At 33.8% G+C, this 14,427-nt stretch overlaps 1 protein-coding gene across 1 annotated transcript in view; it reads left to right on the top strand.

Moving 5' to 3' along the window:
* Positions 1–14,427, top strand: part of lilli (lilliputian) — a 113,982-nt gene that overhangs the window by 11,262 nt on the left and 88,293 nt on the right. Inside the window, exon 2 of the mRNA XM_068766849.1 lies at positions 10,328–10,460. Coding sequence (XP_068622950.1) covers positions 10,328–10,460 — 133 coding nt within the window. The remainder of the gene's footprint in view (positions 1–10,327; positions 10,461–14,427) is intronic.

Below are 14,427 nucleotides of genomic sequence, written 5' to 3'. Positions count from 1 at the left end.
GAACGGGCGATTAGCTCACGTTTCTCCTGTTTCCGCCAGCTCAATTTCGATGAAGCTGCATAAAACCTTAGCCGGCTAGCAGCATAACATCTTTCACATCAAATACAATGGAAACAGGCGACATACAGTTGAACTTGAAAATAATCATAAAGCAAACGCATATTATTATTTATTTTATTGCTATTATAATATTTTTTAAACAGTTGTATGTAATTGCTGTTTATTAATAATCCAAAACATTAATAACCTATGCAAAATATCTCTGAAACACGCTTTATTTAAATTTTAATTATATGGAACTTCCTCGGTCTTATAATATTTGACCGTACGAAGTCTATCGACTAGTGTATTAATGATATCCGTTATTATGCTATCGCTTTACTTCCGGCGACTGTACGATACTACAGTCGAAATCGGTCAAGAGGACATTTTCCGGACATTGAATGGAAAGTAATTTGGCTCAACAGTGAGTCGGTCGGTGCCAACGGACGGACAACGTCGTGCACCGCAATCGCCCCGCGGACTAATTATTCAACTCAAACGTTGACCCACACTAATATTTTATTTGCTGATTCTTGTAACGAACGCTGTTGGGATAGAAGTATTTTCTTTAAGAGATAATGCATGTCATACTTTACCTTGCATGATCTGTACGTAATTGATAGTGTTTTTAAGCTAAGATTTAAGCAAAAGATTGCTCCTTTCCTCTTTCATTCTACGTGTTGCTTTAATTTTAAAAAGCTTAGATCTCTTACGTTCTGTTTCAGTTCTTAAAGCTATTACATGAGAGTGTTTAAAATATTTGTAGAATTTACGACGCCATAAACGTTTTTATAGCGCTAAATGAATTTGTTCGAAAGAAACGAGGTTACTGGAGCAACGTTTTTAAATCTGTGTTTGGGTCATTTGGATGCATCTTATCATTCACATAAGTGTTTTGTACTGTTTATACTGTAGTAATAATTACGCAATATATTCCTTTTATCAAACCACGCGTACTTTGATTGCAGTACTCAGAATCTCCAAATATTTCATGTTAAAATTTCTATTAACAAAAGTACTTCTTTTTGTACGCTACACTACATCTCCGAGTATTTCAACTCATCATTTACATCTCTCGTTTGGAAACCTGCAACACTTGTGTGTGTGTGTGGAGTAGGATTATAAATTCGCTGTTAAATTAATCTAGTTACGGCCCTTAAAAAGGCTTAAAACACTCCAATTTTCAAAATTGGTTTAACCCGACTCGAAACCTTCGGAAATGTAGAACAAATTCAGCCCCTCTGATATTCATTTCGTTTCGGGCATCGACTATTTATCCGTGACAAAGCTTGGATGGAGAATCGGTTCATTTTCTTGACCAATGAACCCACATTGTTGTTCTGCGAATTAAAGCTTAACGTGTATAGTCCTACGTATCGTTTTTACATGTCACTATTTTCACGATCACTAGTTAAAGCTTATTACGTAGTACTAAGGCGTATATTACAATGCACTGTACGCGTAGCATTAGTTAACAAGATGAACAGGCTATCAACAATGGTTGCTCGTAATTATGATATATTCATTCCATTATGATGCGGCGCCTAGTCGAATGTCAAAGATATTTTTTAATGCACGAACAGAGCGTAGCTCTATTGAGGCGCGCCCTTTAGAGATATGAACAATATTCGTTATTAAATTTTGATTGGTAATAATATTTTATCATCTTTCACATAATTTCATATAAGACAAATTGATTTTGTGAATTTATGAACTATATATTGTCAACTTGAAATATTAATTTAAAGTTATGATGTAATTCAGAACCGAAGGTAATATCAAAACACGTTGGGTTTTCATCTTAAACTTTCTATGATTCCGTCTTGTCATAAGGGTTGGTATGTTCATTTACATTTTTATCGAACAAACTTGTGCTTCAAGAAGTTTATTGAAAATATATCTTTGTGCAGTAACCTCAGACGCACCGGCGATTGTTAACGCTATTCGTTAAATGTATCTTATTTCGAAATAATCATTTTTAACGTAACAATTTAGTTGACTTCTTCTTCTTTCTTCTTTAAACTTTTGAAAGTGCAGCGCTGGAGTATATATGCTTAATTTTTAAAACTATTTTCTAGTCCCAATCACAGAATTTCGGGTCAGAGAAAAGTGATTGTATATCAAGAAGGCGAAATTGATAATACGTCAAGTCGTGTGTTCGCTAATATCTCATGTGCGTGTAACCATTATAAATTATGTCTGTGTCACAATTGACATATCCTTACTTGGGTGCTTACCTCGGTAAAAATGGTGGGTGTGTTGTTGCAGATCACACCGTATACCTTAGGGTAGAGCCATACTGTCTTGTCAATTGGTAATATTTTAATTTACTTTTCCGACTTAATGAACAGAAAATAATTTAACCTTTTAATCCACACTAATCCAAGCGCATTAATAATACCCTGGTCTCCAGAGTCTCCCTCTGCAGCATAGCATTATATATTATTTAAAATATATTTTATACGTTTAATGTTAACTTTCTTAAAATGGTGTAAATATTACCCGGAACCGTGTGCTGCTCTATCTAGGAGCAACCATAAAATTATGTTTCGGTGTATAATTTATTGTTTGCATCAATATGTAATTAATATAATACGACATTATCCGCCCAACTTTGCCATTAATTGGAGGTAAAGTCGGGATTTTTTGTCCTGTACTTCTTGCTTCGTACTATACCAGTTTTTGTCTCACCTTGCCAAGGCTGTGTACATAAATTCTCAGGTGTTTGCGTATTCTTGTCCCGCTAATATTTCATCATTTTGTTCATGTAAATATTTCCTCTCACTTTTCAATGTACAGGATGTTGTGAGACAGTAAGATAAATGATTACTTTCAGTGAGTAATGGTCCTCGTACTCTTCCTTAATGCTTTCCTATTAGTATTGCCTATTGGTTAATAATCAATAAAAAATAGTCAATAATATTATGAAATAAGGTTAACTGTTACCAAAAACAACTTCGTTTTCGATAAAATGTAGCTGGTGTAGCAAAAACATATTAGTATAACATTATACAAATATATAATTGGAAACTGTCGATGGTTGCATATGTAATCTTATGTTTGTGCGATCGATAAAGAGCAAAAAGTGATTGTGACGTCGCACGTCTACTGATCGTCTTACATTAAATATTTGCGAAGCGTTCGCGTCGCTAACAAAACTCAACGCTCGAGTTATTTTAGATCAGCATTTAAATGTTTTCTGCGAAGTTGTTAGGCAATTTGTTCTCCGTCTTTTCGGCAATCAATGCCTCTATTCGAATCGTCTGTTTCATTATCTCAGATTGTTTGAAATTAAGTTGCCTGCGGAATCCGATTATTTGAGTTTGTTGATTGCATTCTCTGCCGTGCGCGAAAAAATTATCAAAGTTTACTCTTTTCGTTCACGTCTCGGTTACCCTTGTTTTCACTGATTGATATTAAAACTCAAGAGTATTTATTATTTATTGTTGTGCGGCAATCTCTATTTATGTTTAGACAAAAATTCAAATAGACTTTAATTATCTGCAAATAGTCCTTACATGGCCTCTAAACAAAAGTGTATGCAGTACTCAACCTCTAATATGAAAGTTATTTGTTTTATCGATATTAAAATCATTAATAAGATATTACGATAAACTGATTTTTATTGTTATTGAATGTTAAACCTCAAAACCGTTTTAGTTATAAATGAAAGATTAAGTATTTATGTAGAATAGAGAGGCTACAAATTTCAGTAGCTTTTCGTGGTCATTAATCAAACGCAAACGATAAGCTAGGATCGCTCAGTTGTGGCACAATGAGGGCACAGTATAAGTGCGGTATAATAGTACTGTAGCTTTGGGCACGGCGGCGTCTAGACGTCCGCCCTGCTCCCCGGTCGACTCCCAACCCCTCACTCTGATATCTGACGAAAGTATGCCTTCGTTTATTGTATTGTTTGAAGTACCCATCTTTTCTTTACACCATCGGTCGTAATACTGACTAAATGAAACGGGCTTGTCTCCAAATGAACGATAATGTTTATCCAAAACACTTTTAACGCTCTTTAGATGTACGCATTGTGATTGTTAGTCTTCTTGCGTTAGTAGCTTCAAAGTTTCAGAAAGAAGTGTCACAGGACATACTAAGTTATATTTAAAAGACATAATATATTATAAATATTTATGTGAAATACTATCACAAAACACTGAAAAATTATTAAGAGACGTAATAAGTGCTATTAATGGCACATTTGTTCGCCGCCAAACAATTGTTAAAAATTATTGTTTCAGTTTAAAATCCATGTTACTTTGAAATAATTCGTGGAAATTAATAAAGTTACATATTGTAAATTGCAGGATGAGCAAAGAATAATGTTTTGTACTAGACTGTATAGCAGTTTATAGTTATGACACATCGAATCGCATACTTACAGAATGTTCAAAAACAGGTGTAAAAGTTTTAAACTCTCTTTTTCAGAGCGATTTATACTTTTTCGAGGTGTGAACGTATTAGCTGTTAAGTAAAGTATGGTACATTTTTTTCAAAAATCAATGATTTCAGAGATAAAAACAATGTACTTATGTGTTTACATAAGAAGAAAAAGCTCTTAATGACTTATGATTGTTACATATTAAAATGAGATGTTCTATCAGAAGTTATTAGCCGCACGCAAAACAATAGAAAAAATTAAGGTAACATGTTCAAGAATGAACTTTATACCTGCATACCAGATCAACGTAATGCTTATCTTGTAAATTTGTAATATTAAAAAATATGATGAATGTCTGTCATTATCTTAAAATAATAAAAAAAACTAGAAAATATGGGTGTTTTTTATCTATATTTCAATTTAATAATTTAGAATTTGAAGGAAAGATTGAGGAGATCAGACTCTGTCTGATTTGTCATATAAGTTGCCGCAGTAGTACATTATGCTAATGACTAAAGCGTAACGAAAAATGTCAATCAAATACCACACAAGGATCTGACCATAATGAATGAGCAATACGGTTTCTTTACTTGAAACTACGGCAACAGTTGTTTTGCATAGCTACTTTCTGCGACATGTAAATATAGCATCTCAAGTAACGATAAAGTTTCTTTGCAGTTAATGAGGTTTTGGTCTTCCTGCTCATACTTAACAGACATCAGTATTTACAGCGGATTCTTTCTCTCTTTATTCTTGTTAACATAAGTTTTAATTATTAGCGTCCAAATAAAGTCGTGAAACCTATTTATTATATTTTGATCGTTTTCCTCTTAATCTTAGAAAAGTTATTAAGTATGTTTGAAGCTTTATATTGAGAGCTCGTTTTTATCCCTTTTTCTCTATTAACTTGCAGCCTCGAGGAGGGGTTATGTCTTTTTAGTGCAGTGAGTGGAAGCCTTCACTCTTCTAAAGTCGTGTGTCGATGTTAGTGAATGATGTTCATTATCTCTTATTATCATTGTTGATTCTTATTCTCTGATGGACTATATGTGAGCGGTATGGAATTATTCCGGTATCGATATCAATGTATACAAGATGTGAATTTGCGGCTACAGAATTTGCTAGATGCTATTATAAGATGTAAACCATTTGTTTTAAGCCTTAAGAGAGAATACCGAAATTTTTCATTAGTTACATCAGTTGCATCGATATGTGTGATTGTTTTTTATCAATCGATATCACATTTTCGCACATAAGATATCCTTGAACCCAATTTCGTTGTTTAGGTATATAGTGCTCGGTGAAATATCGGTCACCTGGCAACCCTGTCGTATGCGGCGTCGCGCCCCACTGTCAAAGGGGCATTGACACGAGGCGGGGCGTGCCCCAACCTACCGAGATTTATTGTCTACATAGAAAGCAATAACGCACACTCCCCGTGTTTGTTGACGCGATCCTTATTTCGAAAATCTTAATCCGTTAATTGGTTAGTCTAATTGAGATTTGTTTAAATAACTATATTTTTAAAACTATTTTTTACTACGATGATTAATGTATATAATGTACTATACATTGATTAACAGCAAGCAAGTTATAACCAATAACTCTGTATATGTTTTGTCTTTCTTATAAAAATACATTATATGCATTGACTATTTTTCTAACGTGATGCGTATAAAAATGCGTAATTACTATAGACATTTTCTGTCGAGTTTGTAAAGTATTCATTTAAAATTGTGTTTTTTAAGATCGGCACTTAAAATATAAATGTATTTTTATCGTACTTTGTATTAGGAAATTTGGCTGTTTCTGGACAGCCAGAAGTGAACCCACAGAACCTTGATGTTAATCTTGCGTACCCTTGCTCTCATAACTCGTATGACCGCGCCTTGCAGTCCGATCTAAAATAGATTGATCGAGCACGCTTTTTGTATATATGACGAACGTATTTATAATTTGTAACCTCTGGGACATTAGCTTGGTATCAGATTTTTTTGTAAAGATCATCATTGTTTTCTAAACAATAACAAATGTTATTGCAAAAACTTCTTTCTGTATAATTCTTAAACATTGCCATAGTATTTCCGACGATTATAATACAGTATATGTTAATAATTTTATATTACTTCTGTTTCTAACAATTATAACTCCATTATTTTGAATATTCGTTGAAAATGATTAATATAATAGCGTTTTTTTCCTTCTTTTAAATTTTAAGAGTATGAAAATGTTTAAACCACAGATAAGTGACGAAATGTCGAACAATATGTTAGCAGTTCTAGTTAATATGTTAAATATATAACAATAAAACATCTAAGCTCTCTGGGCACTAAGTTATAGATACAAACATAGCAGTTGACAAAGCCGCTGATAAAATAATAGCTGTGAAAATATATCAAATGTATAATAATTTTCACTTAAAAGTAAATACGATCCGCAATTATTCTTAGCGTATTAAATTTTTGTCTATAATATATTCAATAATAATGGACTAACCTTACAAAATAAAATGAAATAATCAATGTGTCATAAAAATACACAGTGACTGATTATAGAAATTTAAAGGTACTTTTTCGCTTACAAAAACATTGTTCTTATCTATAAATTGGTAACCCAAGTTTTTTATTAGTGTATTGTAAATATGTAAGAATTATAGTTTACCGCTAATCCTAATAATGAGCGTTCGTCATAGGCAAAGCGTACAAAGGCACGGTTCACGGTAATGCGATGTGTGAGTTGTTGCGGCGGTGGTCGTCGCGATGAATCACCGGGCGCGGCGCGGCGCGGCGCTGGGCCGGTTTATTTGGGACGCGAACCGGCGTCGCGATGCGCCGGCCTTGTCGCGGTGCATGCGTGTAGACAGCTGTTTACCAAAACACCGATGTAGGTCGCGGGTGCGTGCTGCGGGTATTTGCGGGCGCTACGAATGCGTAGGATGCGTTCGAAAATTAAAAACGTCCGTCTACATTTGTATCCCAAATAAATATACAATAATATTTTATGACGTTCCATCGTCTGTTACAGAAACTATATTAGTTTAAAGTAAAATAAAAAGTGAGTACCATGCCTGTCGCAGTTTCATACAGAAAAATTAACAATTTAATTACTAAATCAAATAACAAATAAAGATTATTTAAAAATATATATAAATTTTTTTGTGATACTGCAAGACAAATTGAAACTTGTAATTTATGATATTGTAACTTTAACTATTATATTTACAGTAGTATTATTACTAGTAGTGTCAACATACCATATTGTATAGATGTGTATACAATATGGGATGCTGGCACGCATTGTTCAAGCGATCAATTCCTCTGCATTTTGTGGACATAACAGTAAGGAACCGAGTAGTGCTTATGTTTTGCAATTATCTCCGTGAGATATGGAAATTATTGTGTAAATTTACTGTTAAATATGATTGCAAAATGATTTAAACAAATACCCGAGTGCGTGGATTTCTGCGAGTACTGTTTGTCGGATTAGCAAGTTGAAGTGGCAGCGGGAAGGCTACACAGCGCGCAGAACAGACTGCTGATGAGGCCTTAAAATCCTGGAGAGGACCACGCAAGCGCATCGTCAACTCACGTGGTAAACAGACAATCTTGTTGCGGTCGCCGGAAGACGCTGGACACGGGCCGCGGGCCGCTTACATCCGGTGCTATTGGATATCCAAAATGATTAGATAAGCGCTGTGGGAACATCACATACAATGAAAGAAAGTTATTACATACTAAATTTAATTTTCTGTCCACCCAATAAAACATAATAAAATTATTTAGCTTGAAATATATAAGCAATATCAGTAAATAAAATCGTTATAGATGAGAATCAACGGGAATTCAAAACAGAACTTAATGCCTGTTCTTTACACATGTAAACTGTAGACGAAGCGTTTCTCCAACCTCGTAAAACTACCAATTAAACGTCAGGACGCGGCTCTCCTGCGGACTTTATTAAGCGGCCGCCCGACGCCGCCAGACGCCGCGCGTCTGTCTGTATGACCTATACGTACCCACAGTACTTACACGTGTACGTTTTAATGTGTTTCAGCAGTAATCGCTCGGCTTGTTTATTGCCAATTACTCGGCTAATACGTAGGTGAAATATAAATAGCCTTTGACGTTTAGCGATATAAAAACAAGTCGTTTTGCCATTTCCTATGAATGTTCGTGAGTAGAAGAGAGAAATAAATGTTTTTTTTTATAAAGTGTCCTTTTGCTATAAACGTGTGGAATGTTGGAGTTCATTATTTTTTTTAAATTAGCAATAATTTTATAAAATCCATTAAAATTCCTTTAAAAAACTTATGTGAAATACAAATATGTATGAGGCATAGTAACTTGACCAATTAAAAATAATAGTTGTCCGATGTTTTTAAATTTAAATATCTGTAAATTTTTATTTATAATCGCGATCGTTTTATTATATCGCCTACTTTATTGAATTATACGATAAAATTGTAATAAAACGTGGTTAAACGGCTTATTACTTCATAATTTTACAAAAAAAAGTTTAAATAAATTGCCCATTCAACCTTACTCTTACCAATTAACTTAACTCTTACCAATCATTAACTGTCAAATATGATAAGTGATAAGCCTGAAACAACTAAAAGTTCTTACTAAAACCTGGAGTAACAATTATTTTGATTACCATATTACGTCAGTGAACGTTAATTTCCACACGTACGGTCCACGTCACGTTATTACACTAACACACGGGTAAATAGATCACGTGAAACGTAAATGTTTGACGTAAAGACCAAACTCGCGTCCGGCTGGGATGCTAATGAATATCTTATTTGTAATGTTAGAACTAGTACGGTGTACTTTATGAATCCTAGTATAAAATAGTGTCGAATGAATACTATATAAATGCAGAGGTATGAACATAATACTGGTAAAACATTCAAGTAGAAGTTTTGTCCGTCAAGGCAGAAGCTACAAATGAAATAAAAGAAAGAGCAATTATAAAAATACAGTCATAACAATGACACACATCTGGTCACGTTACGTGTTCTTCAGACCACGCCCTCGTAGATATACAGTTTAATATGCCGTTTTTATAACGGCGAAAAATTTTAGCTTTAATTCTTAATGCTAACGGGTCGATAAGGACATAGAATTTTGAATTCCATTTACCTACAAGTCTCCGAGTGTGGTATGTAAGGATACGGTTCAACTATCGGGAAATGATCGCTCTGCCCCTTCATTGATAAGGTTTCCATTCTTAATAATTTAAAAAAGATTTATTCCCGTTAATGTAACATGAGGACTTCTATAATTATGTGCAAGGTAATCAAATGCAAAAGATAAAGTAAGTTTTAGCGTGTATAATTATTATTATCATTTCATCCGTAGGACGCTCATTGCCCATATATACTTTCCCCACGGATTTCCTAAAGGACTGGTTAGAAGCATTTTCCGATCTGTCCACCTTGTGCGTGGAGATCCTACGCTGTACTTGTAGTCCGGTGATTACCACTTTAGTATCTTTAGAAGAATTCTGTAATAAACTGGTTATTATACAAACTTCTGCAAATAACAAATAATACATAGGGCATAGCATTTTTTGATGTTAAGTTCTTTGAGGATACATTCATTTGCAAAAGCCTTTCATGGTAGACGATATGATATGTATAATGTTTATGTCTTTTTTAGGACTTTTGATATTTATTATTTTGGATAATCTTTTCTAGACTTTCGGAAGTTCTTATAATGTGGCCAAAGTAGGTTAGAATTCTTTGAGTAACAACTATAGTTACACGTTATAAAACATTTATTTCATTATTAAAAGGACAAGGATAACAGTTTATCTGCCTTTTGGTCGTACTTTAACCAGAAAATTATAACCTTAAAAAACCTCCATTTTATAGCGAAAATTCGTTTCCAGGTCATCGGCAACAGGGACCGCGTGAGCCAGCAGATTCAAATCAAGCTCGGCGACTACCACCTAGCGCAGTCGCTGCTCGACGACCCCAGCAAGTCCATAGGAATTTATGCAGAGCCACCCAGCCCTGCACCATGTGAGTATTCCATATTTACACACACTGTATTTCCATTGTTTACAGAACTAATTTAAGTTAGATAAGCAATACGTAATAACAAAGGTATTTCAGTATGATTGTCGAATGCTTTGTTTATACGAACACTTCACATAAAAACTGTAATATGACAATTAAAGGCAATAAATTTGGAAACACTTAAACATGAATCGATTTAAAAAAAAATATTCGTGGTTATAAATTGTTTCGATCGATTACGTGTATTCTACCCTTGTTGATTATTGTCATTTGCAATTAATAGTTATATATTAAATTGTTTATTATATAAAAATGCAAAAACATATCTTATTTATTAATTCACTAATTTGATGAATGTAAAACTTTCAATTAGTCGTATTAGGTCTTTAAAATCATGCAGTGAATAGCATATAACGAAATAATCTTTAATTAAGATTAGATAATATTTGCTACGCTTAGATTAACTTAGCTAAACTATTTTGTTTGTCTAACGCTAAGCGAAATGTTATGCCGATGTAACTATCTGTATATTATTATTCGTCATGAGCGATGTTTTCGTAAAGATTCTTGTTTTTTTTTACGATGATTTCTTAAATAAAGTATAAGTAGACGAAGTAGCAATAAATCTCAAATACATAAAAAACGCAGCCGTATTAGTTACACTATTAAAAACTGCAGAAAAGCTGAATCAATAGATTTATATGTGTTTGGATTCGATTTCTTCTGTAATAGGGTTATCAAAACATTAACATTAAAAAAAAAGTCAAATTATCAGTTTGGCTGAGTAAAAATTTAAATTACGTATTTTGTGTAAATTTGAAAATCCGAAATCTTCTCATTTATTATCTGTTAGGCGTTAAAGAGGCTCGCTGCGATAGCTAGAAATGATAAAATTCACATTTATCAAAGCATATCTTTCTAATATTACAGAGTCATGTACAATCTAACATATAAAAAGTCTTTGTGTAATTGAAATAAAATTAGTAAATTTGTGTGAATTTCAGCACACATTTTCCTTGTTTACGAAAATTTGCTGTTACATTCTGATTTACTTAATTTAGACGCATTGATCATGCAAAATTTTAATATGAGTAGGTGCATTAGGAACTTTCTATTGCCTGTCTTATTTCTATTTGAAATGAAACTATGTTCATTTTGAACTTTGTACCACTAGAAATATTGATATTTTTCTTAAATATAAGTGTTTTGTAAAATAAGTTATAGGATAGTAATAATAAACATTTCAATTGATTGATAAAAAATACCAGTGTTCATGGTCGTTTCGTGCTCTAAGCTAACACATTGTTGTGATGTACACGGCGAACCGTTTGATCGTCTCTTGAATAACGGACATTCCGATCTCAAAGGCCCCCAAGATTCTCTAACTCGTTGGAGTAGAAATTCGATTTAATTTTGTTCAGATTTGCCCGGGCGGGTTAAGGTGATAGCAGAGGTGGGACAGGGGGGTTTAGGGGGACGGATCACATTCTCAGTAACCCCTCGGAGGCTTCCTTATAAGTACGACAAATTAGAATAAATAATGGCCGCTTTAAGATTTAAACATAGACGTATTAATGAGTCTCCTTTGAGACTTAAAACTTTTAGATGCAATCAAATTTCATATTTATTTTAGACTAACATATGAATATTTCTTTTCGATTTATTAATTTTGTTCGGACTTGGTACATGCTATACAATACAACACAGTAATAATTTTATTTAACGGAATATTACCATTGTATAAATCTACAGAAAGAAAAAGATATTTAGAATATCTATTTATTACTCATATAGATCGAGAAATAATTATATTCTATTACCAGTAAATTATCATTAAAACAACAATAAGTCTCAGATTCGATATATTTAAATATGAAAACCTTTTTTCATAATTGAAAAAAGAAAGTTCTACTTTTAATCTTATCCTAATAGGATTGTTTGCGTGGAAGTTCCTTGAGTTTATTATCTCTGTAAAAGCGGCGGAGGTATAGATTTCAGGTGAAGCCGAAAATAAAGCCAGGTTTTATGTGGCAATGCGTACTTTTTTATTTGTTTCGGGATTATACGCGGAACGGATAATTTCGACGGGGCATTAACATAACAAAAGGTAAGTTATTAGATGCGCGGCGAGCGCCGGGGCTCGCAGCGAATCTACAATTTTTTCAGGTGTCTAAAAAGACACTCGAAGTTTTTTTTTGCCGATTATCTCGTAACAATGTATTATTTTTACGTGGTGGGTATGTCTTCGTATACTCAAATTTGTGACGAGGACGGGTTATAAAGGGTATTAAGAGAGTAAATGCCCAAACCGTGCCCATATCGTTGGGGCTCTTGAACCTAGTGTTTATGGAAGGTTCGCCAACCTAAGCGCTTGTCGGTCACCCAATCCGGTGAAATAGTGATATATATAGCAATCTGAGTCGAGACTCATCCGAAAGCCCTGGAGCATCACTAATTTAAACGAGGTCTGAGGCTAGGGCTCTCTGCGCCCCTGTCGCCTTAAACATGCAAAATCTGATAACTTATGCCACTAAGGTTACTACCTAAATGAAAGAGCGGTTATAAAATAGTACAAAGTAATTTTATGTACGTAATGCGTAATAGGTATCGACGTAATGTATAGAATACGGCCATGGAAACTATTTCGCACACCGTCGCAGTGAGACGGCAACCGTCTTTTCTGCCTTTTGTCTCAATGTGGACAGCGAAATTCTCTACGCGAAAGAACTAAGGATACGAGTGTAATGTCGTTTCCTTGGTTATTACAAGCCCCTTGCAAACCTTTGCTATGGATCTGGTATCTCGTTAATTCGATAGTGAAACATGATTAGTCACAAAAGATTATGCATTAAATTATAAGAATAATTAACCTTTTTCTAGTTAACGTGCCTTATAATTATTGCTTGTTTTATGTTTTATGCCACTTGTTTATGTATTCGTTTAAATAAAACTTATAATTATTATATTATATGTTTTTTAATACTTATTTTATTTTTTAATGAAGATGCACAGAAAGTGATATTAATAGCTAAACAAAGTCCAGTTAGTTATTACAGTTTAATTTATATTTCAATGCTATCTAAACTTTTCTGTTATTACAGGTTTTCAAATGAAGTGTTTGATACCATTAGAGTAATTCGGAAAGCCGTCAGAGCAAAACAAACAAGCCGTCCGAGCTAATATAATTTGAGGGACCTCGTTTCGCTTTTAAATTTTTTCCTAGTCCGTTGGCCATCACGTCCCGCTCACTGTATCGAGTCCTGTTGGTTTTCCGATGATTGATTAGAATTGCGACAATATACTATTAAACTGGTAGAGAGTGCATATCGAGCAATGATTATATATGTACGTACGTGTTTCATTCCACGGCCTTCGTATCAAAATGAAATCCATGCTACAGTATTTGCATCTTTAGGCAAGAGTCATAAAAAGGAGTGTAGGGAGTTCGTTTGATGTTAAGTGGTACTTTATCTACTATAATGCGTTGCTACTGTTTTATTAGAAAAATCCTTGCACTCTACTGTTTAGCGATAAAAATAGTCTCTGAGGTTGGGTTTTAAGGACGACCTGTTGAAAAATAAAGTTATTATTACCAAAGAATTGATATTAGATTTATTTAATATCTCTTATCTCTCCTATCTCCTTTAGGAGCGCACAAGAAACTGAAAGTGTAAAACCTAAATAGTAGCAAGGTAATGTCGTTTCGACTAGGTAGTTCAATGTTAGGTTTTCATTTCTACCACGCTTTTATGATCCTTTTAAATATTGAGCGTTTAATTAATTTTATCGTGGAAATTTCGAATAAATTTTTATTTTTATTACATCATTTTTCTATAATCATTATTTCCACCCTCGGACGTACGCTGCTAGAAAAGCCACCCTGACTAGTTTTTACTCAAAGAGGTTGATAAGATTATACTTTGTATCTGACCTGTGCTTTTATCATCATCATATCAGCCGATAGATGCCC

This window comes from Battus philenor, unplaced genomic scaffold, assembly GCF_028537555.1.
Source record: "Battus philenor isolate CCGP_79_NKW_IND1 unplaced genomic scaffold, ilBatPhil1.0.hap1 SCAF_22, whole genome shotgun sequence".
Classification (NCBI taxonomy): Eukaryota; Metazoa; Arthropoda; class Insecta; order Lepidoptera; family Papilionidae; genus Battus; species Battus philenor.
This window is presented reverse-complemented; position numbering and strand designations above follow the sequence as displayed.